The sequence below is a fragment of the Neolamprologus multifasciatus genome, chromosome 20 (assembly GCF_963576455.1).
Source record: "Neolamprologus multifasciatus chromosome 20, fNeoMul1.2, whole genome shotgun sequence".
NCBI classification, from domain to species: Eukaryota; Metazoa; Chordata; class Actinopteri; order Cichliformes; family Cichlidae; genus Neolamprologus; species Neolamprologus multifasciatus.
The window spans coordinates 5,220,225-5,245,675 of record NC_140458.1 but is presented as its reverse complement, the minus strand read 5'-3'; the positions used below and the strand labels follow the sequence as shown (position 1 = coordinate 5,245,675).

Below are 25,451 nucleotides of genomic sequence, written 5' to 3'. Positions count from 1 at the left end.
CACACACACACACACACACACACACACACACACACACACACACACACACACACACACACACACACACATAAATAGACAGCTGAATGATCTTGATGAAGATTTTCTGGCACTTGGAAAACACACCCAGCCCGAGTGCCTTTTTTCCTTCTGCACACACACACACACATCCTTTTCCCACTCTTTGTCATTCCTGGCTGAACCCTGCACACTTTCCTCTCCTTACCACTGATCTCTTCTCCTGCAGCCTCCCCTCATTTAGCAGGTCCAGTTTGTGTGTGTGTGCATTGATGATTTACCACCAGTCCCTGCCTCTCACCCCCTCCTCTGCTCTCCGGCATACAGGGAGAAAGATGGAAGGGAGGGGATGGGGATGAGCCGTAAAAAAAAGCAGGGACCCTGCACTGTCTGAGAGGAGTAGCAGGAGAAGCAGAGGGAGAGAAAATAGAGGAGGGGAAGGCAAGGGAAGAGAAGCGGGATCGCTCTGCATTGTATGGATCGCCTATTGGAACAAGGAGGGGCATGTAGAGGGAGGGACATCAGAGATTCCTATCAGTGAGCGGAAAGGAGAGAGAAACGCAGAGTGCGAGAGAGAAGCGCTGTGCATGTGTGAGGGTGTGTTGCATGTGTGTGTGTGTGTGTGTACATGATGCGATTCGGACTCGCTGAACCTGTGCGACGGTGTCTCTGTCAGAAGGCTTCACAGGCAGTCGAGGAGCTGTGACTCGCCTCAGCGTCTCCACTTGTGCTTGGCGCCCGATGCGCTCACAGGACACTGGCTGCCCAGGAGACAGAGAGAGGGGCGTGATGGCCGGACGCGCCCTCGCTCGGTCATGCATTTCCCCAGATTTCCATCCATCTTCTCCTGGCTTCTGCTCCCGATCCCCTCCAGCCCTCATCGGTGTCCTTCCTGCGCGTCTCCGTGAGGCTGCCTGCCTTTTTGCCGCCGCGCTCTCTGAATGGATGCTGCTGTCAACACGCATGTGAGGTGTGCAATGAGAGCCCATGATTTGGACTGGACTGCATTCAGCTCTGGAGGTTACTGTGCCATGCTGCTTTAGGGTGACGCTAATGAATCTTTAAAGACTTCACCTTTTCACTTCACAGCTGCTCTCCAGTACATCCTTGATGACGTATGATGCAGGGCAGCTGTTATTCCGAATGAATCGAGATTTTTGAAGCGGTTGGACAGAGCAACATGTAAGCTGAGGGAGCGCTGCACATGAAATAAGGTCATGTAAATGATTACCATAAAGAATGAGGCATCAGACACCATAATGAAGATATTTTTGTCTCAGTGGCTGCATGCATGTGTTGTGGATACATTTTAATTGGGTGTTTTCTAGGAACAAAAGAGCAGCTTTCACTGTACTGACAGTGGTCCTGAAGGTTGTCAGGAAGGGTGGATTTTCTTTTTGAATCACAGAGAAATGACAATTAGATTGAGAGAAGAAATCCGTGACGGAAATTAAAATCCGAAACAAAGAAAGAGGGATTTGGGGGATGGATGAGCCCAAGAGTCTCTCTGCTGTTCTGTCTTCCGAGGAGAAACTTAATCTTCCTCCGTGTAAGTTTTTCGTCCTTGTCGTGTCGTCAGATTGTTTCACATCCGAACACGCTGGCAAAGCGTCAGTTGCTCATGTTGCTCTGTCTGGTTTCATTCATCTACTGTGTGTCTACTGAAGCCTGACCACATGAGCGGAGGCGGCGCCCTGCAGCAACGCACCACCTACCTCATTTCCCTCACCCTGGTCAAGGTAGAGGCTGTGGAAGAGAATGGAGATGAGGCCAAGAACAGCAACCAGGGGAAGGAGGTGGAGGCCAGACCAGGAGATGAGAGAGTGGAAGCTGAAGGTGGAGCTTCCACACGGACTGAAAATGGAGCTGGAGTGGTTTTAGGGGAACCACAAAGAGCTGAAGATGCTGTCATTGTGAAAGGGGGCACTGATGAACTCAAGGAAGGAGAGAGGAGATCCCTCAGCCCTCTGACAGATAAACTACCCTCAAATGTCCCCAGTAAAGTGGCTGAAAAGCCACCATTCAACCTCTCTATCCCCTTACCTGCTGAGAGAGTCACGATTCAGAAGACAAAGTCAGCAGACGTAGTCGAGAAGCTGTTTTCCAGCCCGGAGGCAAAACAATGCAGGTCTCCATCTCTAACCACTACGCCCCCTATGGAGGTGGCCGAGCCCAGCCGCACCCCAACCAGGACCAGCCTCCCTATCCGCCCTGCAGGACAGCGGCCCGTGAGCCTGCTCAAGTCTCACAGCAGCGTGGCCACCCGCGGCCGCGACTCCCGGGACGGTAGAGAACGCAGCCCTACCTCAGCCCAGAGCCTCGATCGCAAGGACTGCCGCGTGACGACGCGCTCGCCAGGCCCCTGCAGGGCCTCCTGGGCCGAGGCGAGCAGGACCGAAGGATGGCGGGACCTGCAGGACGAGGCTCAAACTGGAATACAGCTGGAGATTGGAGGTGGCATGGCTGCAGTGATGAGAGACATCCCCAGAAAGGACAGGCTGAAGAGCGGCTCAACCTCCCTACCCGCACCTCCTACCCAGGCCTCCAAACCGGCTCGCAAAGGCAAAAGCCGCACGCTGGATAACAGTGACCTGAACAGCCTCTCTGAAGACCTGGGCCTGGCAAGAGAAGCTCAGCAAGGACAGCAGGGCCATAGAGGCTCTGCTAAAGACAGAAAGATGCTCAAGTTCATCAGTGGCATTTTCACAAAGAGCAGCTCGGGGGCAGCGGGGTCATCCTCCACGGCGCCTCCCGTCTATATACAGAGAGACTCCAGCGAGGAGGAAGGTAGGAGGTCACAAACACATCATCACTGTCACCTCTTCAACTTCAAATCCATCCTTCAGACAGGGACTCCTGTATGCAGCCAAACATTTATCAGCCTAGCCCCTTCATCTGTGCACAGGCATCCAGTAGAAACGATTTGGGTGGGGTGGGGTTGATCTTTTTAAAGAAGCCTGCACAGAATCTATCTGCAGGCTTTAACACTGTCACGTTTCCCCAAAGCCATGTGCATCTGTAAAATTATGATAGATGAAGTTCTTTGATCTGAGGATTGACAATAGAATCATCTTGGACAGTTTTAACCTAATTCCCCTCAGAGCGCGGGGCCAATTTCACGTCGCTAGAGGGGTAATCTGCACGCACAAACACTGACACTAACACCCCCAACGCACACACAGTTAAGCAGTGTTCCCAGCGTGGCTTTAAGTCTCCTAATGAAGCCAAAAGGGAGAGGAGCTGGTGGTCGGATTGCGTCGCTCCATAAAGCTGGAATGATTAGAAAAGAGGAAAGACAAGATGATATTCGTTCACCCACGTCAAAAAAGGGAAGTGAGGATTCACAGCGAATCAAGAACATCTCTAATCCTGTCTTTGATAGTCCACCCACTGCATGATCTGCCACTATTTTTTGCACCTTCTTTCTCACCCTCTTTGTCTCCGTCAGGTTGAATTTAAATTCATGTGTGAACCTCGCGTGTGCCTTTTCTAAGCTTCGGGATTGTTGGGTTGTGAGTTGAGCGGCTGCAGCGTACAACAGTGCATCTCTTTCACCAACATGTTTGCTCAAAGACAAGGCGAGTGTCGGCCTGTGGGAGCCAGCGAGCGAGCGTGTGTGTTTATGCATTCATTCACTCATTGTGTATTCACACTGTTACACATGCACACTGTGGATTCACTCAAATAGTCAGACCAGCCTCGCCGACCGTGCACACACACTCGCACACATTCACGCACATACTCAAGGCAGGAGGAAGTGTTGCCATGGCAACCGGCAGGACTGCTGCTTCTGCTGCTGCTGCTATAGAGCCTGATGAAACATAGGGTGGAGGAGGTGTGCTTGTGTGTGTGCGCGCGTGTGTGTGCATGTACGTGTGTGTGTGCAGTGACACATGCTTGAGAGACAAAAATTCCTAAAATCAGAATTAAGTTTTGGATGTCAGCTACAGGCTGCACACGAGGGATGTGAGGGATCACTCGTGATTGGTTTGGCGAGGGGACTGAGGATAATTGGCTTTACGTAGGCATGTGTGTGTCGAAGCAGCAGAAGGATCACATTGTCTGATCGTTTTTGGCACCAGCAGCAGGCCATAAAGAGAGCTTCGAGTCAGAAAGACAGACAAAGACATGCAAAGTCTGTGTCTGTGTGTGTGTGTGTGTGTGTGTGTGTGTGTGTGTGTGTGTGTGTGGTAGGAGTTGGCCTTTTTCTGAGGGAGCCGGCTGCAGCAGCAGCTCGTGTGTAAGTGCCTTTTTTAATCGTGTGAAACACATCATCGCTGTGTGTGGTGTTAGACTTAGAACCAGGCCTGAGTTTAATCATCATCTGTTTTTGAAGGACACATCACACATTCACACTGAGGATAACGGGCAGTGTATCTATCGGGGTAGTCTGCCAAAACCTCCCGGTCTCCCGTTGTCTTCCTCTAGTTTCTTTCCTGCTTTGTATTTTCTGATAAATGCTTTTTCTTTATCAAAAAAAGAAAAAAGAAAGAAAAACAGGAGAACACAGGCAGCATGGCTCCTGAATCAAGAGTAACGCCTACTGTTATAAAACCTTGTAGAGGCATTAGTGGTCCTTGAAGCTGAAGATTCAATGTTGTTTGAGAGGAAAGCCACTCTGCAGCAATCTTGGTTGCGAACCAAGATATTCTACAATCAACCCACAGCAAGAAGAAGTGTAAAACTTTTTTTAACCACGGAGATGGAGCCCTGTGCAGACAGCTTTGCAGCTGTGTGTACTGATCTCCATCAGCCACCACAGTCATCACTGTTTCAGCCTCCAGATCTTATCGGACAATTTTGGCTAACAAAACAAAGCCCATATCTATACAAGAACAGCCTAAGACTATGTACCTCCACCAAGGCTGAAAATGTCCTCCACACTATGCAAGACAATATTTCCCAGTTGTTTTTCAATTTGATGCATATTTGTGTCCATAAAGTCCAAAAGTTAATCAATTCCAAGTTGGGCAAGTCCCCGCCTCTAAAACTGTCGTCCAAAGGACTCCATAACTTTTCCCCTGCTAACAAAGAAAGAGTCATAACCACCTTGATGAGATGGAGATGTTAAATTTCTACAAAGCGTGTGCAGGATTAATGACATCACGGCTTCAGTCCAGAGTGCTACCTGTCAACTAAGCCTGCTTGACACCTGCTAAACATCAGAATTAATGCTGCTACCGTGAGCATGTTTATCCTGGCTTTAGCATTACAGTGCACTCAATCTGAGCTGCTACCATGTCAGCAGACTCTATTGTCACCTTAACACATACACCTAACAAAAATATGAATCCAGTCTAACACGACAGTCGTTCAGTAAATCCTTTTTTCATGAGGTGTTACTGCAGGACTGTCGCGTTTCACTCCTCTAATCTTTGCAAACACACTCTGTATCTGCATGTGAGTTTGCAGATATCTGTGAACAATGTTTGGTCTTTTTTGGTTACTGTTTGTTGTCTGAGCCGTATAAACCAAGCATGTTTGACTGGGTTTGGCTGCATCCAGGTAAACAATCCGTGAGGCGAGTGGAGAAAAAAAAGAGCATTTTGAGCCAAGTACAATGCTGAAACCAGCATTTGACCTGTCTGCAGCCTGAAACAAACCCTTAGCTCTCTTTTCTTCCCTATAACCTCTGTGATCTCTGATAGGCTAAAAGTGAGATGACCATAAAAGGGCCACGCTGATGTAATTATTTGAAACTTGGCCATGTTTAATACAAGAGTCCACCATCGTAACAGTATGACAAAAAGAAATACAGGAAAACATAGTAGGTTCCCTTTGATGTCTGCATTCATAGTAAAATTGTGAATCACACGCAGTCTGTGAAACAGGAACTTTAGGGCAAACTATCAGATTTCGAAACATCTGCTGGTTACACCGGAAGCTGTGAAACATCAGCCGCTGCCCCCAGAGGATAGGTCATTAGGCAAGCACTGATGGGTTCCCAGACAGAGCACCTAAACTGGCCACTGATGCTTTTTATGTCTACGAATCAATTTTTCTGTCTGTCTTTCCCTCCAATGGCTCTGGAGCTGCAGCTGGGTTTCTGGGTGTGGGCATCGCATCATATTGGGTGTATGCCACCTCTTTTGCCCAATAGGAACTGCGACCGAACCACTGCAGACGACTGTGTGCCACAATCACAGACACAATTTCAAGCCAAGTTTGCAGCTAAAATTGGCCCCTGATGATTTTAGAAGTAGTCGATTAGGTAAGTCGCTGAAGAGGAAAGGAACCCCAAATAACTTTTCATATTTATTTTATTTGTCCAGTAATTCCTGACATTTTATTTTATTTATATAAAGTGAAAACTGGATTTTTGGAATTTTGGGCTGTTGACCAAACAAACCAGACATTTATATGATCTTGGTCTCTTGACTTTGCTCTAGACAGATACATGCATAGATTATGAGTTTTAGTTTTAACGATAACCTTCCTTTAAATTTGAGAACTTTAAAACAAACTATTTAATATATGAATGTAGTCACCGTATCGTGTCCCACTGAATGTGGACTCAAAGCCTCAAAGATGGACAGACTAATAATATATACACAAACTTTGCGCAGCAGGTCACATTATCTCTCAGTTACCATTAAAAATGCTCCAGAAGGCAGAAGTTTGGTGTAGATGTCCAGTTCATTTGCTTCACTTAGCAGACAGGTAGCAACTGCACACTGGTCATGTAAGATAGCCAGACCCCTAAGTTTAATCCAAACTGGTGATATACTAGAATTTAGGTATATCATGTTTAAACAAAAAGGCAGTTTTATTGTCTATAAAAAGTCCAGATAATAACATTAGGTTAAAAAAAACCCAAAAAAGCCCTTTAAGACACAAGGGGTTGAAGATAAGGAACACAGAAATCCACAAAAGACAAGCAGACAATCCAACAGTGACAGAGGGAGAGCGGAGATTATGTATAGACAGAAGGCTGATTGTAAAACGAGAAGCATGAGGGAAGAAGGCACAAACAAACAATCACAAAGCAGATGAAAGGAACAAAAAGCAGGTAGTAAAACCAAAACAGGGCATAGGAGAGCACTAAAACACAAGGGCTGACACTAAACAAGGAAGACGGGGAAAAAACAAGACAAAGACCTCTAAAAGCTAAAACAGAAATTAGCTAAACACCAAAATGTTTTATTTATTTGTTTATTTTCATATCTGGCTGTAAACATGATTTTCTTCATGACCGTATAAGTACTGGTGGGGGCTCTGTGGGAACTAATTGGTTTTGCAGGCAGTTCATTAGAGGAATCACAGTTTTTTGGCACTTCTGTGTGTCTTGTTTGTTTGTTGTTTACCTCTGGATGCTGCTGCTTGGTAGAAACTGTGCCAGCTGTCAGGCAGAAAAGCGGTTGAGTCACTGAAGTCATTCTATTTTGGTGATCATACTTTACTTTCTCTCATACGCCATTTATAGCTGTTTCACCTTCACATCTGTCCAGGTCATAATTTCATCACGAGTCAAATATAAATATATTTAGCTGTAATTTCTTTTAGTTCAAACCTAAAAAGGTGCCTGACATCTTTGAGCAGCAGCAAGTTGAACACTAAAGGTTTCCATCGCTCAGCGCACAGCTGCCCGTCGTTTCCAGCACGGGGAGAGCAAAGTGGATAAAGAGCGGTGTGGCTCCACCTTGTTGGATCCCCCGTCATGACTGAAAGGTTATATTCATTAAGGCGACCTGCCAGGCCGCACGTGAGGCCAGTCACGCAGCAGCTGTGTGATTTATTGCCCTCCCACAGGCTGTTAAGATGGCTGCCCTTTTTACTGTATGTAATCTAAATGATGTGTCACCGCCTCGCTGACTGTTTGTCTCTGTCTGTCTCTCTCTCTAGTAAATATTGCCAACAGCCAGGAGTGGACGCTGAGCAGATCCATCCCCGAGCTGAGACTGGTGAGAAAACCCCCTTCACTGCCAGAGCATTAGAAAAAGAGGAATTTATTACAGTAATTTATAGTTAATTATCTGTATTGGAGATGAGGCTAATGCAAAAAGATATATGTGTGTGTGTATATATATATATATATATATATATATATATATATATATATATATATATATATATATATATATATATATATATATATATATATATATTTAATGAAAAATGAAACAATCATCAGTGAACCACTTTGAAGAGAAGACTTTTAGAAACAAAATATGTCACATCTTGTGTTCTGCTGTAAGATTCTTCTTCTGGTGTGTTAAACATATACTAAAGTTACACAATTTTTGGTACAACATACCTCTAACCTTAATCTGAGATTTTAATTTGAGATGAGAGAGGACCCTCGGGATCCAGGACAAAGAGGGAAACAAAATAACAAAAACAAAATTAAAATCCAAACATTAGGAAAGACCAAAGGAAACAAAGTAGGAATCCAAAACAAGCACCAGGTAAACTGGGGGGATGGGTTAGCCAGCTAAAAGAGCTTAAAGTCAGTTTTTTCAGTGTCATAAAAGTGGCTCTCTCTTTACCTGTTAGATCACCACGGTAACGGACTCTGAAGACATCACCTGATGTGTAACAGGTTCAGAGTTTTTGGTTAAAATCAGATGAAAAAAGTGTGATATTGTTTCTCTGCTGCAGGAATCTCATTTATATATGTGACTTATTGAGCCGTACCATACCAGCATCACCAGATGAATCCGTACTCAGTGTACTCAATGTACTCAATGTACAGGTAATAAAAAATGTTTCTTTGACACTGTTAGAATGAAAAGAAAAGCAGAGGCGGCACAGAACAAAAAGCAGTTACCAAAATAAAACAGGAAGTGGAAAACGCTTGTCTCTGAACAAATAGACAAGTCAGGGGGAGGTGAGGGTAACAGATAACAGGAAGTTCAGAAACATAAGAAAGGAGAATAGATATCAAAGAAACCAAAACAGGAACCAAAAATACTGTTCAAGAGTCAAGGACCGTGAAAAGCAGGTCAGCAGAGATCTGTTGGATTTTACGAGCTTAAAAAGGTAAAGATGATTTTTTTTTCTGTTCTGTCTGCAGGAATGAATTTCCAAACTAGGCAGGATGTTTGTAGAGAAAGTATTCAAATTCTTAAACTAAGTCAGGGGCGAGCGCAGGTTCAAACCTCAGTTCCCAATCATGTCATGCATGCAGTGCCCTGTAATTAATATTAATGGAACATGTTGTTTCCACATTTGCAAACCTCAGTTCAATTGGATAAACATTACAATGTTACCCTCAGAAGCAGCCTAGTTAAGTGGATGACCTTTTGTAGTGTCTAAGAGTGAAACTACTACTTTTTAGAGTGAAAAGTCAGAGAGTTCAATCTAATCGACCCGTTTAAGGGTCGTGCCTGTAGGCAAAGATTCAGTCATTTAGGAAGTTAAAGAACCATTTGTGAAAAAGCAGATAAGATAAGAAACATTATTTCGGTCTGTTAATCACATAGAGGCAGTCCACCCAATCATTAAGCACTTAAAGTATCATTATTCAGTACAGACACTGTGGAATCACCCTGCCAGTCTGCAGACCTGTACACAAAGCTAACTGGTAATAGAGTTGTTTTATATTAAAGTGTTTTCATTCAAACTGTACAAGGCCTCCTTTTAGTATGCAGACTTGTGTGCTACTGGAAAACACACAAAGCCTCCACGACTTGCATGAAAAACCACTTTGGATAAAATAATTTTTGTTTTTCAAGCTAACGTCACTTTTTGGTCTCTCGTTCTTCAACCTCTCTGTCCCCCCTCTCTCTCTCCATCCTCCTCACTCAACTAGACACTAGAAAATGACAAAAATATAAGAGCAAGTGGGAAATGCACCATCGACAACAGTACAGCAGACTGTTTAGTTATGTGAAATCATCATCGATGAATGTGTGTAAAACAGAAGCTGCAGCGTTATAATTCTTGGTGAATTTAAATGTTGCAGCGAATAAATGAGATAAACTGTAACCTTAAACATAAACCATATCAGCTGTACTGTAAACAAACACTGAAGCCCAGTTTGATCAGAATAGGAATAGAAATTTTAAAACTAAAATAATAATGCACATCAGCTCCTTGGCTGGCAACTTGCAATATACCAGCCTGATTAGTGGATCAGAAGGTTAAAATGAGCGAATAATCTCTGGTGATTTATTTATATTAGTGAACGTGTTTGACACTCTTTAGAGAACAAATAAAAATAAGCAGACACAGCAATGTCCCCACATTATCAGAACAATTTGTACTTTGCTATATGTTAGTTAAAGTCTGTTTTAAATCTGCATCACTGAAATTAGCACTTGAGGACCTCTAAAAAGGGTCTAAATGTACCTGTGAATTAAGTAGAGGTACTCATATTGCACTGCAGAGATGCTGACTAACAATTAAAAAGCCTGGATTAAAATGTTCTGTGAGCATGGCAAAGTATTAAAAGTAGAAACACTCAAATAGCCAAACAAGCCCTCTGACTAACATCATGTTAATTTATTTTGTAACTGTTGAGTTCATTTAAACTGCATTTTACTGTTTCGGTCGGTGGATGTGACGCTAATTTTAACTGTAACTAATCATGTTTTTCATAATGGATGCTGATGCTCATTATCTTCTCATTTGAGTTGCAAATTTTCAGACAATAGTGTGAAAATCTTCTCACAGTTTCCCACAGTCCAAAGTGAACAATGCATTTTTTTGTTTAAACAACTGAAACTATTAAAGTAATGAAAAGGGAAGAGAACAAGTCTTCAGCAGAAAAGCTGGAATCTTTAAAAACGGGCATTTTAGCAAGAAAATAAGTATCAGAATAGCTGCTAATTGATTTTTCTGGTGGAAAATACTTGCTCATGTATATATTGGTAGTACTTTGGCTTTAATGGAAAATCTTAATTTTGTTCACCACCATTGAGTGTAACTTAGTAGAAATGATATGACATGGTGCTGTGTGTAACCTGAGCGGTGAAATCCGCATACTGACAGAAGCATGTCTTGCAACTCAGCAACCATCTTTGCAACACCTCAGGGCCGTGATTTTGAACCTCCCAAATAAATAAATGGGTAAAAATCCAAAACCTTTATTTCATTGGTCACTAAGGCCATAAACCCTGCACAGGATCACAACAGAAAAAGACAGTCCAAAAAGCTCTGAAAATTTGTCCCAAAACTAGATTTACCCAAGAAAACAATGAGTACATTTACCTACATTCTCAGAGAGATACTAAGGTTGCCACCGCACACCTGTCTTCACTATAGGCAGTACAACACAAAGCGGTTTTAACGATATTTTGTTATATAATCATGACCACTGATTCATAGTCCTGGACCTAAAAATTCCCACCTTTATTTTCATATCCCTAAACATTTTGTCTGTCCGCTCTCATATAAACTGACTCAGGTCCATGTAAACAAAATTCCTGTTTTCCAATTTAAAAAAATAAATCCCAGTTGGAGGCCAAAGGAGCTGTGATAGCGATTCATTTCCCTGCCGACACCAGACTCACAAGTTTGAGTCGTAGGCCACATATTTTTCACACTTTAGCCAAAATTATCTGGTCACGTTTAATCATAAAAACTACTGGGTTTAGTTTAGAAAAAGATTAAATTAAATTAAATAGTATTTAAATAGTGCCAAATCACAGTACCAGTTGCCTCAAGTTGCTTTAGTTTTCTTAAAAAATGAGCAGGTACTCTGTGACAGTGGGAAGGAAAAACTCCTTTTTAACAGGAAGAAACCTCCGGCAAAATAAAACACTCAACACTTTTTGCATTGTTGTTTTGTTTTGGTCGCCATGTTGATGCACTTCCATAAAAATGTAGCTCTATTTTCTGACTAAAAAACAACCTGACTTGAGACTTTGCCAGTGAGCCCAGAAGTTCCACCCACCTGCCATCCAGACCTTCGGTTTGTGAGAGGCAGCCAATCAGAAGGAAGTTGGCTTGAAGCAGTCAAGGATTAAAAAAAAGGGAAAAATATTAAGTGAAACACGGTTAAATAAATAAATGCTGATCTCAAATTAACTAATGTTCAGTTATAGCCATTTTTATTTTTATTTTTATTGTTATTGATTGTTCTCTTGTGTATGTCTGGCTAAAAAAAATGGAGCACATGAAATGTTATGTGGCACAAAGAGCTTTAGAACCATGTACAGAGCAGTTCCCAAGCTCTTTAAGAGCCAATACAGGTTGTTTCAGACACCAGATGAACTGAGGTGCTGCACCAATCCCTCGTACTGAGCAGTGAATTGTTCAAAGCCTCTCTTGTGAAATCCAAAAATAAAAATATGGAGCTAAAAATGGGCATCATACTTTCCCCGTATATTTTTGAACACGGGACTTTTACCAGATTGTATTACAATGAAGCACTTTTATAGCACTTTCAGAATTATCTTCACCTACTCACTGCTGCACATTTCTGTATGTGGATGACAAAGCAGTCTACAGGCAGAAAATACAGATTAAATAACAGACAGTGTAATCTGCCTAAAAGGAGCCAAAGCTTATCCGATGGAGGAACTGAAAGTCTGCGTCTGATGCGTTTTAATTTAGTCTGAGAGTTATATTTGATGCATGGTGCTGTAAATGTGCATGCAGGCTGAACCTGAATCAACTTGTGTGTGCTGCATTTCCTTCCTCCTTGTCTCAGGGTGTTCTGGGAAGTCTGAAAAGTGGCAAATCAGCGCTGGTAAACAAATACATCACAGGCAGTTACTCCGCAGTCGAGAAACCTGATGGTAAGACACAAGCACATCCTATCTAAAAAGTGTCTTCTTGTGTGCGTGAGTTTTGTATTTAATCATGTTTAACCTGTTCAGAGAGACACCTCAGAAACCTGGTGCGTGATATGGCTTCATCCTCGGGGTGTCACTCTGCTGAATAACCTGTCTGTCACTGTCACTGTTCCTGACAGGTGGACGGTACAAAAAGGAAGTGCTGGTGGATGGTCAGAGTCATTTATTATTGATCAGAGAGGAGGCTGGACCACCTGATGCACAGGTGCTTCTTTGTGATGATGTCTATGTGTGTGTTTGTGTGTGTGAGTGCGACAGACATATGACACTTCACATTTCATCATCCATCAGTGCACAGTAAGATAACATCTGTCCATCTATCCTTTTCCTCCTGCAGTTCAGCAGCTGGGCTGATGCAGTCATTCTGGTCTTCAGCTTGGAGAATGAGGCCAGTTTCCAGGAGCTCTACCAGCTCTACAGCCAGCTCAGCGCCTTCCGCTCAGACATCCCAGTCATAGTGGTCGGCACACAAGGTAAACGCACAAATCAGTCATGTACCCTCAAATATTCAGAGCCCAAACCTTTATTAACTTAAGTTAAGTTAATCAGTCAGTCACATGACAGGAACTCAGTGCATTTAAACTTAACTCATGAGAGACTGTAATATTCAGTGAGCAGCAGTTCAATTCAATTTAATTCAATTTTATTTATGCAGCACCAAATCACAACAACAATCACCTCATGGGACTTTATATTCTAAGGTAGACCCCACAGTAATACAGAGAAAAACCCAACAATCATGACCCCCTATGAGTAAGCAACAGTGAGAAGGAAAAACTCCCTTTTAACAGGAAGAAACCTCCAGCAGAACCAGGCTCAGGGAGGGGCGGGGCCATCTGCTGCGACTGGTTAGGGTGAGAAAAGGAAGACAGGATAGAAGACATGCTGTGGAAGAGAGACAGAGATTAATAACAAGTACTATTCAATGCAGAGAGGTCTGTTAACACATAGTGAGTGAGTAACTGAAGGGATGCATCATGGGAATCCCCCAGCAGCCTACACCTATTGCAGCCTAACTAAGGGAGGATTCAGGGTCTCCTCCCTTAGCAGCTCTCTGGGTGTAAATGCCATGTTTTGCCAGAGTTCAGAGGAAAATGGTCACTGCTGCAAGCTGATAGGAACGCTGCAATAATTCAAATAACCACCCGATACAATCAAAATGTCCAGAAGAAACTCAATAAATGCACAATCTGTCAAACTATATTTCTTCATACATTCTTATATATTTCTATACTGTGTATTGTGTATTTTGTTGTACAGTTATTTCATTTTTAACTTTAATTTTTATATTTTATTTTATTCCTTCCTAGTTAAATTTACCCTTTTTAATTTTCATATTTATTTCCTATCTTATTCATAGCCTTTTCTTTTTTCTTTAGGTCACGAGCAGTTGTGTAAGCATTTCACTGCATATCATACCATGTATGACTGTGTATGTGACAAATAAAATTTGAATTTGAATTTGTTAGTTAAGAACAGGAAATTGATGCTATAATGTACACGAACTCACCAAAACTGGACAGCAGACAATCGTCACATGCTCTAATGAGACTGGATTTCTGCTTCAGCATTAAGATGGCACAGTAAGAATCTAGTGAAAGCATGGATCCATCCTGCTTTGTATCAGCAGCTCCGGCTGTTGGTGGTGCTCAGATCATCTTAAACTGGTTTCCTGACAGTGAGTTCACTCTGCTCAAACGGCCAGCACAGTCACCAGATCTCAATCCAACAGAACACCTTCGGGATGTGGCAGGAGCTTCATGTCTTCCGTAACTGTGTGATGCTATCATGTCAATATGGACAAGAATCCCCGAGGAATGTTTCCAGCACCTAGTTGAATCTATGCCATGAAGAATTAAGGATTACCGCCAAGATGTGCAAAGTGTCCAGCGAGTTGCATTCATAGGAATGGGTTCCTAACATCCACAACAAAAGAAGATGCTTATGGGACAAGCAGGTGTTACAATGTTGATATTGTTTCTTTCTTTAGATAAAATCAGCAGCACCAACCCTCGCGTGATTGAAGATCAGAGAGCCAGACAGCTGTGTATTGACGTGCGTCACTCCCTCTTTTACGAGACCTGCGCCACCTACGGGTTCAACGTTGACCGAGTGTTTTCAGAGGGTGAGCTGACTCACATTTTATAAGTGATATCAGCACAAACAAAAGAACAGGCTTAAGGATGTGATTTACAAGGAAAATAAAATTTAGAAAAATATCCACCCACTACTATTTACACACTGACATTTGAAACAGACTCAACTGTTTGAGTGTTTGTTTTTCAGCTGCTCAGAAGATTGTAGCTCAGAAGAAGCAGGCGGCACTGCAGGCCTGCAAGTCTCTGCCTAACTCACCCAGTCACTCGGGAGGCTCCACACCTGGATCAGCATCGTTCCCTGGACAGGTAACACGTCCTTTCTCGGTTTTACTGCTGGGACGCTTCCATAGGAGATACCCCATATTGCATTTGCAAATTTAATGGTATATGAAACACAAACCACACATCCCTGATAGCCTTATCTTGATAATCCTGACATTTTCAAGCCTTTTTCTAAGTAACTACCTACCGGTAACTTTTTGCATGTGATCGGTGGACTTTGTGTTACACATTTTGAAGAAACTGTGGCACAAAAGTGGTAAATAAAATGAAACAGTTTTTTGTTTGGTAAGTAGAACAGATCCGTTTTGAAAACTTAGTGGTAGAAGATCTTATCTCACCACATAGAGCTTTTCACAAAAATGCTCAGCAGTTGTTGGGGGTAACTTCCTTTTGAAATAAATTTTTACTTGTTCACTTGTTTATATTGCTCAGTTATGTGATGATTTTTCTTCCTGACTAAAGAAACCATTCTTTAATGGGGTCGTTTTAGACTGAGCGCTAGTTTCTCCTTAATATCCAACGATGGTCTACCCACCGGTTTGGAGAATTTAATGTTCACCATCACAGGGTAGCAACATGTCAATCACTGTGGCTAGGCATGAAGGTATATCATGCATCTTCTGCAAAATTAAGTTTTGCACAAACAAAGGTTTATTTATCTATTTATTTATAATAAGATGGGCATTAATGCACCAGCTAGGAGTCATGTATAATAAAAGCTTTCTGTTGTGGGACCAAAACTAACTAAACACACTTCCTAATTTTGTTGGTTTGTGAAACAGCCACAAACCAACCAACTAATGAAGTGGCACCTTTTCCCCCACCTTCAGATATCCTGTTGGTCTGGCACCATGTCTTAACAAAACCAGTTTCTATAATGATGACCTAGTACTATATTCCTACTTTATTATACTTTAAGGTTTAGAGCATGATGACAATAATCTAATTGATGTTTTTACTCTAAAATATGAAAAAGCTCGCTTCATAACTGAGGCATCTTGTGCTTTTGACTTCACATAGACGCGGAAGAAAAGTTGACATACTATTGTGTAAAAGTGTATAAATATATATTTAACTGAAAACTTACATCTATTAGATATTATTATTTGATCATTAATAATATTGATATTAATGCCATAATGTGTAAATTACTGTGTGCACTGTAACAGGTATATCTCACAGCACAGTGTTTAAAATCAGGCTGGCTAAACTGTGAGATCCTTAAGTTTATGTGGATAAAACAGAGCGCTGTAATGTGCTGTAACCATTTCCTGGTAAGAAATAAGTGAAAATGAAAGTATTGCTTTCAAACAAATACACAATATACAATATATACAATATACAAAACCTAAACTCAAGTTAAGAACAATATGTAAAAATATACCGTACAAAATATTCTGTGTACTGTGGAAGCTTGACTTTGCCATTTAAAAAAATATTTTCTGTCAGAATTTGCTGTTATTACATCAAAATTTCTAGTTAGTTTCTCAGAAGTACGATTTTTTTTTCATTGTTGGAAAAAAGCACAACACAGTTTGCTGTGAGATATATATTAATATATTCTACATTCTTCTTCTGCATGAGTTTTTTCACCAACTACAGATGTTTCAGATGAAAAGTAAACCCAGTGAGTTAATAGTGCAATATATCCCTCTGAAAAGCAGACGTAAATTAAATTGCAATACCTGAAATAACGGTAGTGATTGCTTTCCACCACACACTCAAAAAATATTTATCCCAAATTGTGGATTTTAAATAATTTGATTACATATAAAATGTTCAAAGTAAAATATCAAATTTAACAGAATCTGGTCAAATGAAATTTACGTGATTGTTTTACATTCATATTATCTAAGCTTATTTTCTATAATGATTCATTATTTGAATGAATAAACCTTTGATTTTTATATATTTAGTTGGATTTTAATCAAATTATTTTGCTTCATGTTTATCAGGGACAAATAATATTTTTGAGTGGATATTCTATCATGTATTTTCTACTTCAGATAATTATTTGTCGGGATTCAATTATTGATTCTAATATTTCTTAGCCCTCGTTGCTGATTACATCTTCTTTAAATCCACAAAACAAAAAGTTCAGCACGTTGAGCACATTTAAAGAACTGTGTTAGAAAGAGAGCAGCGACTATGACAGTCAGGTGTGACGCCTTCTCGGTAGTTATTAGTCGACTGTTTGAGTAAACACAATCTTCTTTCGGTCTACACAGATATTACATAAGACATGATAAATATAGGACACTGATGAAAGTGTTCTGCTGTTGCTATGCTGATGCTGTCTTCAAAATTAAAGCACTGTTTCACCGTTTTATAAGGCAGCGCTCTGGCTGTTCTTCTAATGCCAGCTGATCATGTTTTAAGCTGTGCTAGCAGAAAGACTCTGGGGATGTAAGTCAGCAGCACACGCTTCAATAACTACCAAATGCATTGCAAGGAAATTTGGCACACATATTTATTTATTTACTTACCGTCAGACTGGATCAAAATACCTTTAGTGATCACTTAATCAGCAAATATTCTTTATGTTAAAGGACGTCCATTGAATACATCACATTTTGGCTCAAAGACAAATCCAAAATGTATTTTTCATGAGTAATAACAAAATGTTGCTTATACTGGCGTTCAGTGTTGGGAAGGTTACTTTTAAAATGTATTCCATTACAGAATACAGAATACATGCCCCAAAATGTATTCTGTAACGTATTCCGTTACGTTACTCAATGAGAGTAACGTATTCTGAATACTTTGGATTACTTAATATATTATCATGCTGTTTACAACTACATGAATGTACTATTGCTGTGATTTATTACTGTTACTGAAGGTCCGCGGCTCCGAACCGTAGTAAAGGGACCTCTGGCTAATACGGTGGGTTCTGTGTCAGGCTTGTAGCCAAAAACTAGCTTTACTTTGTTGTCTGGGTCAACTTTGCTAGCGAGAGACAGAGAGAGGCATTGAACGGCTGCTCCAACGGGACTTATTGTTTTTTGGAGGAAAACATGAACACGGTGTACAGTCGAGTCTTAATAGCTTACTTACAACTGGGCTCGTCAGACACTCTTCTTGGCTGCAGTGGTTATTATTATATTTACATGCTTCCAGCTCCCGTTTTTGCTCGATGACAGCTGTACTTTTCCTTTTTCTCCCTCCCTCGCTCACAGACACATAACGGGAATGTCAGTCCATTCTCCCTGCAGCAGGGACTACACTGCCTATGATGCTACATTCTTTAGAGCTATACCTGTAGCATTCTGCCTATTAGCTTAGCACAACAACAACAAAAAGGCCTCTCTCACCCAGGAAACACGCAGAGAGAGAGCGGCACCCTGTAACCATGGCAACCGTAACCGCGCCACCTGGAACAACAGAACGTAGCTGTCAAACAAAACCCAAACAGTCCTGACCCGTGACAATATGAAACAGGGAAGTACCGCTGTGTAATCCATTTATTTCAACAAAGTAACTGTATTCTAAATACCACCTTTTTAAACGGTAACTGTAACGGAATACAGTTACTCATATTTTGTATTTTAAATATGTAACGGCGGTACATGTATTCCGTTACTCCCCAACACTGCTGGCGTTGGACTGGTGCCATTTTGTTTTCTGTAGCCAGAATTGACCATGTTTAGATAAAAGGGTGACGTATGCATGTTGCATAGATAAAATGTACAGGTGCAATGCACAGAAAAGACACCAATTAGAGCTAAAAGGCAAATAAAGCATACATGCTCCAAAAGGCACTGTATTACAGGTGGAGAGGTTAGTCAAAGCAGCCACGCCCCTAACTCCAGAATCCAAGACCAGACCCCAAACTGTCCTTTGTCAGACTGTAAGTACGTTACACAATGATACAAATATGGACACTTTAACATGAGAGACAACGGAGGTTGACTCTCATCCAGAGCCACCTTCTAGTGGCCATTAGAGGAACTGCAGTATTTGTACACTGGGGTAATTTTCCCTCTTAGAGCAGGTTTGCGGAAAAATAGTCACGTCTGGCGAGCAACATACAGTAAATCATGTTGCTGTTTTTTGGAAATCATAACTCCTTTTTCTCATTTTTGAATATGTTGTTTCACGATGACCTGCAGCAGTAGTGACACTTGAGCAGTTTCAGGTTATGTGACATGTAAGTAAACTTTCACTGATCGTGTGAGCAGGTGGAAGTGAGCATTAACCTCAAGGCTTCGTATATTTGTAGCGCAAATATGATCAAAAGAGGATTAAATATATTGTATATTTAAAAAAATACATTTTGAAAACTTATGCAGCTTTAAGCAGTGGTGTGAAGCAATACATTTACTCAGGTACATACTAAATGTTAGATATTTGCTTTGTTTTTGTGATATTCAGAGGGAAATAGTGGATTACTTTGAAAACAATCAGGGAATCAGAGGGAGACAGAGACAGGAAGTACATGTAACCTTCAAAGTAAAATAGAAAATAACCATAAAACAGACATGAATGCTAACATTTAACAAATTGTTGCTGGTGGACCAAAGCATTATCCCTGGAAATATCCCGGTGACTATAAAAATAAAACCTATACTCTAAATATTATGCGTTTATATTTATTTCAGAAATATAATTTTCATTTATTACTGGCATCAAGGCACTGATGTTAAAAATGAGCCCACCCTGTACAGTACATCGGACACGACTTCCAACTGTTAATATTTTCCTGTTTTTATCCCTCATTGTTTAAGTTATTTGTGAGAACATCTGCTTAAATCGTGATATTTAAAATGTAAATGACATTCAAAGGATCATCTAAGGTTGTGTACACCAACGCTTGTGTCGTGTTTGATTACTTTAGCTTAGTCAGTGAAAACACGGCCCGCCCTGTTCTTCATCCATCAGTTTCCATCAATCACACCGATCGACTGAAGACTTCACGCTGTCACTCATCATCACCTTTTTGTGACTGTTTCATCTTTCACCCCATCCTCACTCTCTCCATCTCTTCTCATCTCCATTCCCATCCCTGCATCCTGACCTCCTGACCTCCTCCACCTCCTCCTCCAATCCCTCCTCCTCTCAGGCCAGTAATGGCCCCAGTATCGGCTACGCCTACTCCCTCCCCTCCACCCCTGTGGTGAGCCACAGAGAGCTGCGAGTTGCACAGGGAGACGGGGGAGGCAGCGTCAACGCTCGCTCGCTGAAGAACATCCCCAGACGCCCCTCGCTCTTCAAGGTCAGTCACCTCCAACTGCTCCTGTCTCGCACCTTTTAGTCTCCTTCATCTCATTCTCATTTCACTCCATTCGCCCCCCTCTGACTCTCCCCGCTGAAATCGTCTCCTCTTCTTTTTTAACACTTTAAATTCTGTTGGATTCGTTGCAGAACCGGGACACAGACAAAAAAGGTGGCGACGCTAAAGGTGACCTGAGCAGCCTGCGGGGCGTTCCGATCAAACAGGTTTGGTTTCCGTTACAAGCAAAAATAAGCCGAATATCCAGTGATGGGGGCATTTACACGCTGCAGTTACAACAATAACACGAGCCAATTCCCTTGTTGAAAATAAGATGGGAACAGAAATACATTTGTCTATTTATTTTGTCTTACATAAGCGGCACAGAAGTCTGTTGTTTCATCCTTTTCAACCTTTCTCAAGGGTGTTCTATTAATACAAGAGCTCTCAGCTATTGCTGTCGAACTCTTTCTGGTACGCTTTGAAGGGGCGGCTCTAAATTTAGGCAGATTCAGACTGTGGTTTGCTGTGACTGATGCAACCCCGGTTGATGCTTTTGACAGGGCATCCTGTGGAAGAGGAGTGGGAGCTCTCTGAATAAGGAGTGGAAGAAGAAATATGTCACCCTGTCCAACAATGGCACGCTGTCTTATCACTCCAGCTCCAGTGTAAGAAAACACCACAACACCGATCAATGCGACAGTAAACGAGCAGGGGGGAGAGAAGAGCTGCAGCTTTTCACATTTAAAGGGACCCGTTATGCTTTTAGATTGTTTTTGTTATTGGTTTTGGAAAGAAAGACCCATTCTTATTTGTTACATCTACAGAAATGTAGGTATTCTAGCAGAATTCATGAGATGTGATGCTATTTGCATCATATTTTAATTCAGTTGTTTAAAGCAGGGCCTTATGAGGAATAAAAAAACCCAACTGACTTAAAGACTGTTTTGGAAAACATTACAGATCACTAGGATGATTAAAAACATGCAACATTTTGTCCTCTTCAGGACTACACGCAGAATACCCATGGAAAGGAAATCGATCTGCTGCGTGTGACTGTTAAAGTTCCCGGGAAACGTCCTCCAAGAGCAGTCGCACCGACAGGCCCCTCGCCCGCTCCCCCTGGAGCTGTACCTGGAGTCAACGGGCTGAGTAAAGAGCTGCCAGCCGCTGATAGCACCAGTACAGGTACGTCTTCTTTAAATAGACCATACTTTGAAGACTGTATATAAAAGATGGACATGTCTTCTTATCTTTTTGATAAATCCACTTATTTAGAGTAGATCTGACCAAGAAATCGGGGATTGTTGTGTTTACTTTCTCCTGAAACACACCCTCCTTTATCATGCGTTTTAACTCTTAACTGTTACCATAATATTACAAAATGCTAGTTCTGTCATGGCCTTCGATACAATCTTTTTGCACCTAGAGGAGTCGCCCTCTGCTGGCTATTAAAAAGATTGCAGGTTCTAGTTTTATCTTCCTTCCATATGTTTGTTCCTGGAATTTTGTACTTGAAAATAAAGCTTAAGATAACAATAAATTTACATGTCTAAGCCTGAAAGATCATAAAAATATGGCCTATTGTACATAAACGCTTCACTTTCTCTCTTCATCAGTTCCTCAGTTGTGTCCAGCTACCCTCTCTGTCGTTGCCGATGACCGGTCTGGCGGTTTGTCCCCTCAAGGAGGTGAGCGAGGACTTCAGCGCTGCCCCTCCTCATTGTCCACCAAAGCACAAAGTGTCGGTACGTACCGCAGGGAATGAAACCTTTCAGCCGCCATCGCCGGCTCAGACACTCTGGGTGCAGCCTCAGCTCCGCTGCGACTGAAAACAATTCTGTCATGTGTGTTTTGTTATGTTTGCGCCAAATGTCAGATGCCCTGGAAGCGACAGCCGGTTCGTTTGGTGGAAAAGATCCCAGCCAATCATCTCCCATGAGCGACAGGAAGAAGAACAGGAGGAAGAAGAGCATGAATCAGAAAGGGGATGCAGCCGTCGGGCAAGCCGAAGGTAACATCATCATTCCACAAGGCGCAACTACTGATGCTAAAAGTTTACGTTTAATAAGAAATTGTGTTTTCTATTTGCTTTATGAATACAGAAACAATTTTACTCACGATAATAACTAAATAAAATATTTATTCTTTAGTTCTGAGAGATTTTTATAGTCTTGACTTTCTACTAAGACACACTTGCTTATATTCTGATTTTTTTTTAACCTGTGCAGCTTTTCTTGTTTCCCGTTCTTTCTCCTCTGTGTGGATAAAGATTAATAAACGTGTTTGTCTTTCTCTGAATATTACGTATCTGCCTTTTTTTCCTAACACTTGCACTCCTCTTTCTCTTCTCTTGCTTATCTCTCGCTCTGCAGCCAAACGCAAAATGTGGAAATTAAAGAGCTTTGGTAGCTTGAGAAACATTAATAAGACAGGTAACAAGTGAGGGTGATGGTGCTGACACAGCTTGTGCTCTCTGACTGTTTTCCTTCCCTGTGTGCCTGACATCCATAATCTACACCCCATTGTTTGTTTGAATTACCCTCAGCGTGATTAACCCAAAGATTTTTCTGTCCTCATGTCTGAATCTAAACCACTGTTTTGTTTTGTTTTGCTTTTCATTCATTTTTCCTCCACCGACTGAAAGTTCAATGGATTCATTCTCTCGGTTTGTCGAATGCAGCAAATCTCATGTCATGTTTCTCCGGCTTCACCCTCTCTTCGCAGAGGAAGAGAATGCCGACTTCATCATAGTGTCGTTTACTGGGCAGACGTGGCACTTTGAGGCTCCGAGCATGGACGAGAGGGACTCGTGGGTCACAGCCATAGAGAGCCAAATCCTGGCAAGTCTTGGTTCCTGTGAGAGCGGCAGAAACAAGGTAAGCATGTACAGAAAACACATTTCAGAAATGGATTCTTTACTTATTCTCATCATTTTTCCTCCTAAACTAAAATGATCTTGCTGTCTAAAAACATCATTTCTGGGAGGCTTAAAGAGAAGAATATTGCGGCAAAAATAGAATCCACAAACTGTTCCCTGCTCTTGAACTTTTCCTTTGGATATCTGCATGAAGGTTTGATTGACTGATCACAGCAAGACAGAATGAAAGTGCAGTGTGGGGGCAGAGAGCAGAGCGGGAAAAGAAAGCAATGCCAGGAAGAATACAGGTCAAATTTTAAAAACACTTGAGTCTAAATCTGATGGTGCTTGAGTCTCTGCTGTCACCGATCCCAGTCATATCTGATCAAATCACACCCACAGTCTCACACCTCTTTTCCAATAAAGAAGACACATTTTTTTAGAGGCGCTATATATTTGCAACCTAAAAGAAATTCACCAGGAATCCAGCCCACGAGTTATGTGCACGGTGATTTCCCTGGAAATTGAATGAACTATAGCCTTATGAATCTTTTGGTTCTCAAATCTGTTAAAATTTAGGTTGGTTCTTAAAAGGCAGGTGGATGGAAAACGAGCATTTACCGCACAGATTACTTAAAGGTTTTGAAAGATAAGGTTCGTGGACGAATTTTTGCAGGTAAATTACTTCAAATGGAAGCACTATTAAGTGAAAAACATGCAAATAATAACCAGTAAAAACCTAATAATAATAATGGATTGGATTTATATAGCACTTTTCAAGGCACCCAAAGCGCTTTACAATGCCACTATTCATTCACACACTGGTGGAAGCAAGCTACGGTTGTAGCCACAGCTGCCCTGGGGCAGACTGACAGAAGCGAGGCTGCCATATCGTGCCATCGGCCCCTCTGGCCAACACCAGTAGGCAGTTGGGTAAAGTGTCTTGCCCAAGGACACAACGACCAGGACAGAGAGCCCGGGGATCAAACCGGCGACCTTCCGGTTACAGATACGCTTCCCAACCCCCTGAGCCACGGTCGCCCCTACTACCTACAGTAGTTTATATGCATCACAATCTTAATTTAATTGTTGGAGTGAAACCTTAATGGGAAAAGTATGCCTAAAAGGTTTATTTGTTTTTGTTTTTTAAATAAATTACATATTACAATGTTTCTAAAATCATCCACTCTTTCTGTGACACCACAGAATACGTTTTGTACAACTGCTCTCCTGTTTTGTTTAAAAGATAATCATAACATTTTTAAAAAGTAGGGAAGAGAAGCAGGGAACTATATAAACCCAGGAGAATGATGCACTAAACAGGAGGGGGAAAATAGCACTGATTTAAACAGATGTCATTAACTCTTACCCTCATAAAGACAAACTCTGACAGCCTCCTCTGTGCCCTTAATTACTACATATGACACCTAAGTATATATCAATAAAGATTCACTTTACAATTAGTTGTAAAATCCTGCAGTTGCAAAAAAGAAGAAGAAGAAGCTGTATAGTTTGATCTTTGACCTCAGTAAAACTTTCCTGATGACTTCATGGGCTCAGCTGATAGCTTCAAGTTGTGGTAAATTATGGTCTTCATTAGGGGAAATTAGCAGAGTATATTTAATGTTGGCGTCTAAGTGACTTGACTGATTATTCTGTAAGCTACAAGAACGTCTGTTTGGTCCATGTGGCTATTTCTATCTTTAAAACATCCTCATGTTGTGCTGCAGTTATTTTGGCATCTTTACAAAGCCTCGCATGATCGGACGGTTAGCAATGAGTTGTTTGTGCCAAAGCAGAATTTCTAAGTGAAAACATTTACTCACTCCAAATTAAGGCTGTCAAATAAAATGTCAGAAAGTAAATGTCATTAACTTTAAAAATAGTTCAATATAAAATGTCTTTGTTTTGCCGTTTTAATGCCACGTGGTGTCATAATCTGCTCTAATCAATGCGTGTTACTATTCATTGTGTTTACTGAGGTAGCGGTTGGATTTTAAGCACCACTTGTTTATGAAACAGAAGCACTTGTGTGGATATGAATAAATGATGCAAATGGGTGTTTGTGCAGGCGCGGAGGAGCAGTCAGAGCGAGGCCGTAGCGCTGCAGGCCATCCGAAATGCCAAAGGCAACAGTCAGTGTGTGGACTGCGAAGCACCGAGTGAGTTCCTAAACGTTGGCACAGCTGCACATTAACTCTGGAGCATAATTCACACCATGTGCAGACTGTGGTGGTGCAGCC

General features: G+C 41.6%; 1 protein-coding gene and 1 long non-coding RNA gene across 5 annotated transcripts in view; both read left to right on the top strand.

The window, feature by feature from the left end:
* The window catches only part of LOC146494184 (uncharacterized), a 191,133-nt gene that overhangs the window by 12,337 nt on the left and 153,345 nt on the right, over positions 1–25,451 (top strand). The gene's annotated exons all lie outside the window — the stretch shown is intronic.
* agap2 (ArfGAP with GTPase domain, ankyrin repeat and PH domain 2) overlaps positions 414–25,451 on the top strand; it is a 30,237-nt gene continuing 5,199 nt past the window's right edge. Inside the window, exons 1-17 of one of the 4 annotated variants that reach the window (XM_085147352.1) lie at positions 414–1,564; positions 1,683–2,802; positions 7,858–7,916; positions 12,611–12,698; positions 12,875–12,960; positions 13,093–13,228; positions 14,746–14,880; positions 15,042–15,160; positions 20,199–20,351; positions 20,501–20,575; positions 20,912–21,016; positions 21,356–21,536; positions 21,968–22,096; positions 22,228–22,362; positions 22,724–22,783; positions 23,076–23,227; positions 25,280–25,370. In XM_085147352.1, the coding sequence (XP_085003478.1) occupies positions 1,505–1,564; positions 1,683–2,802; positions 7,858–7,916; positions 12,611–12,698; positions 12,875–12,960; positions 13,093–13,228; positions 14,746–14,880; positions 15,042–15,160; positions 20,199–20,351; positions 20,501–20,575; positions 20,912–21,016; positions 21,356–21,536; positions 21,968–22,096; positions 22,228–22,362; positions 22,724–22,783; positions 23,076–23,227; positions 25,280–25,370 (2,884 nt within the window). In that variant the 5' untranslated portion in view covers positions 414–1,504. The other 3 variants (XM_085147351.1, XM_085147349.1, XM_085147350.1) reach the window with 3 other exon arrangements.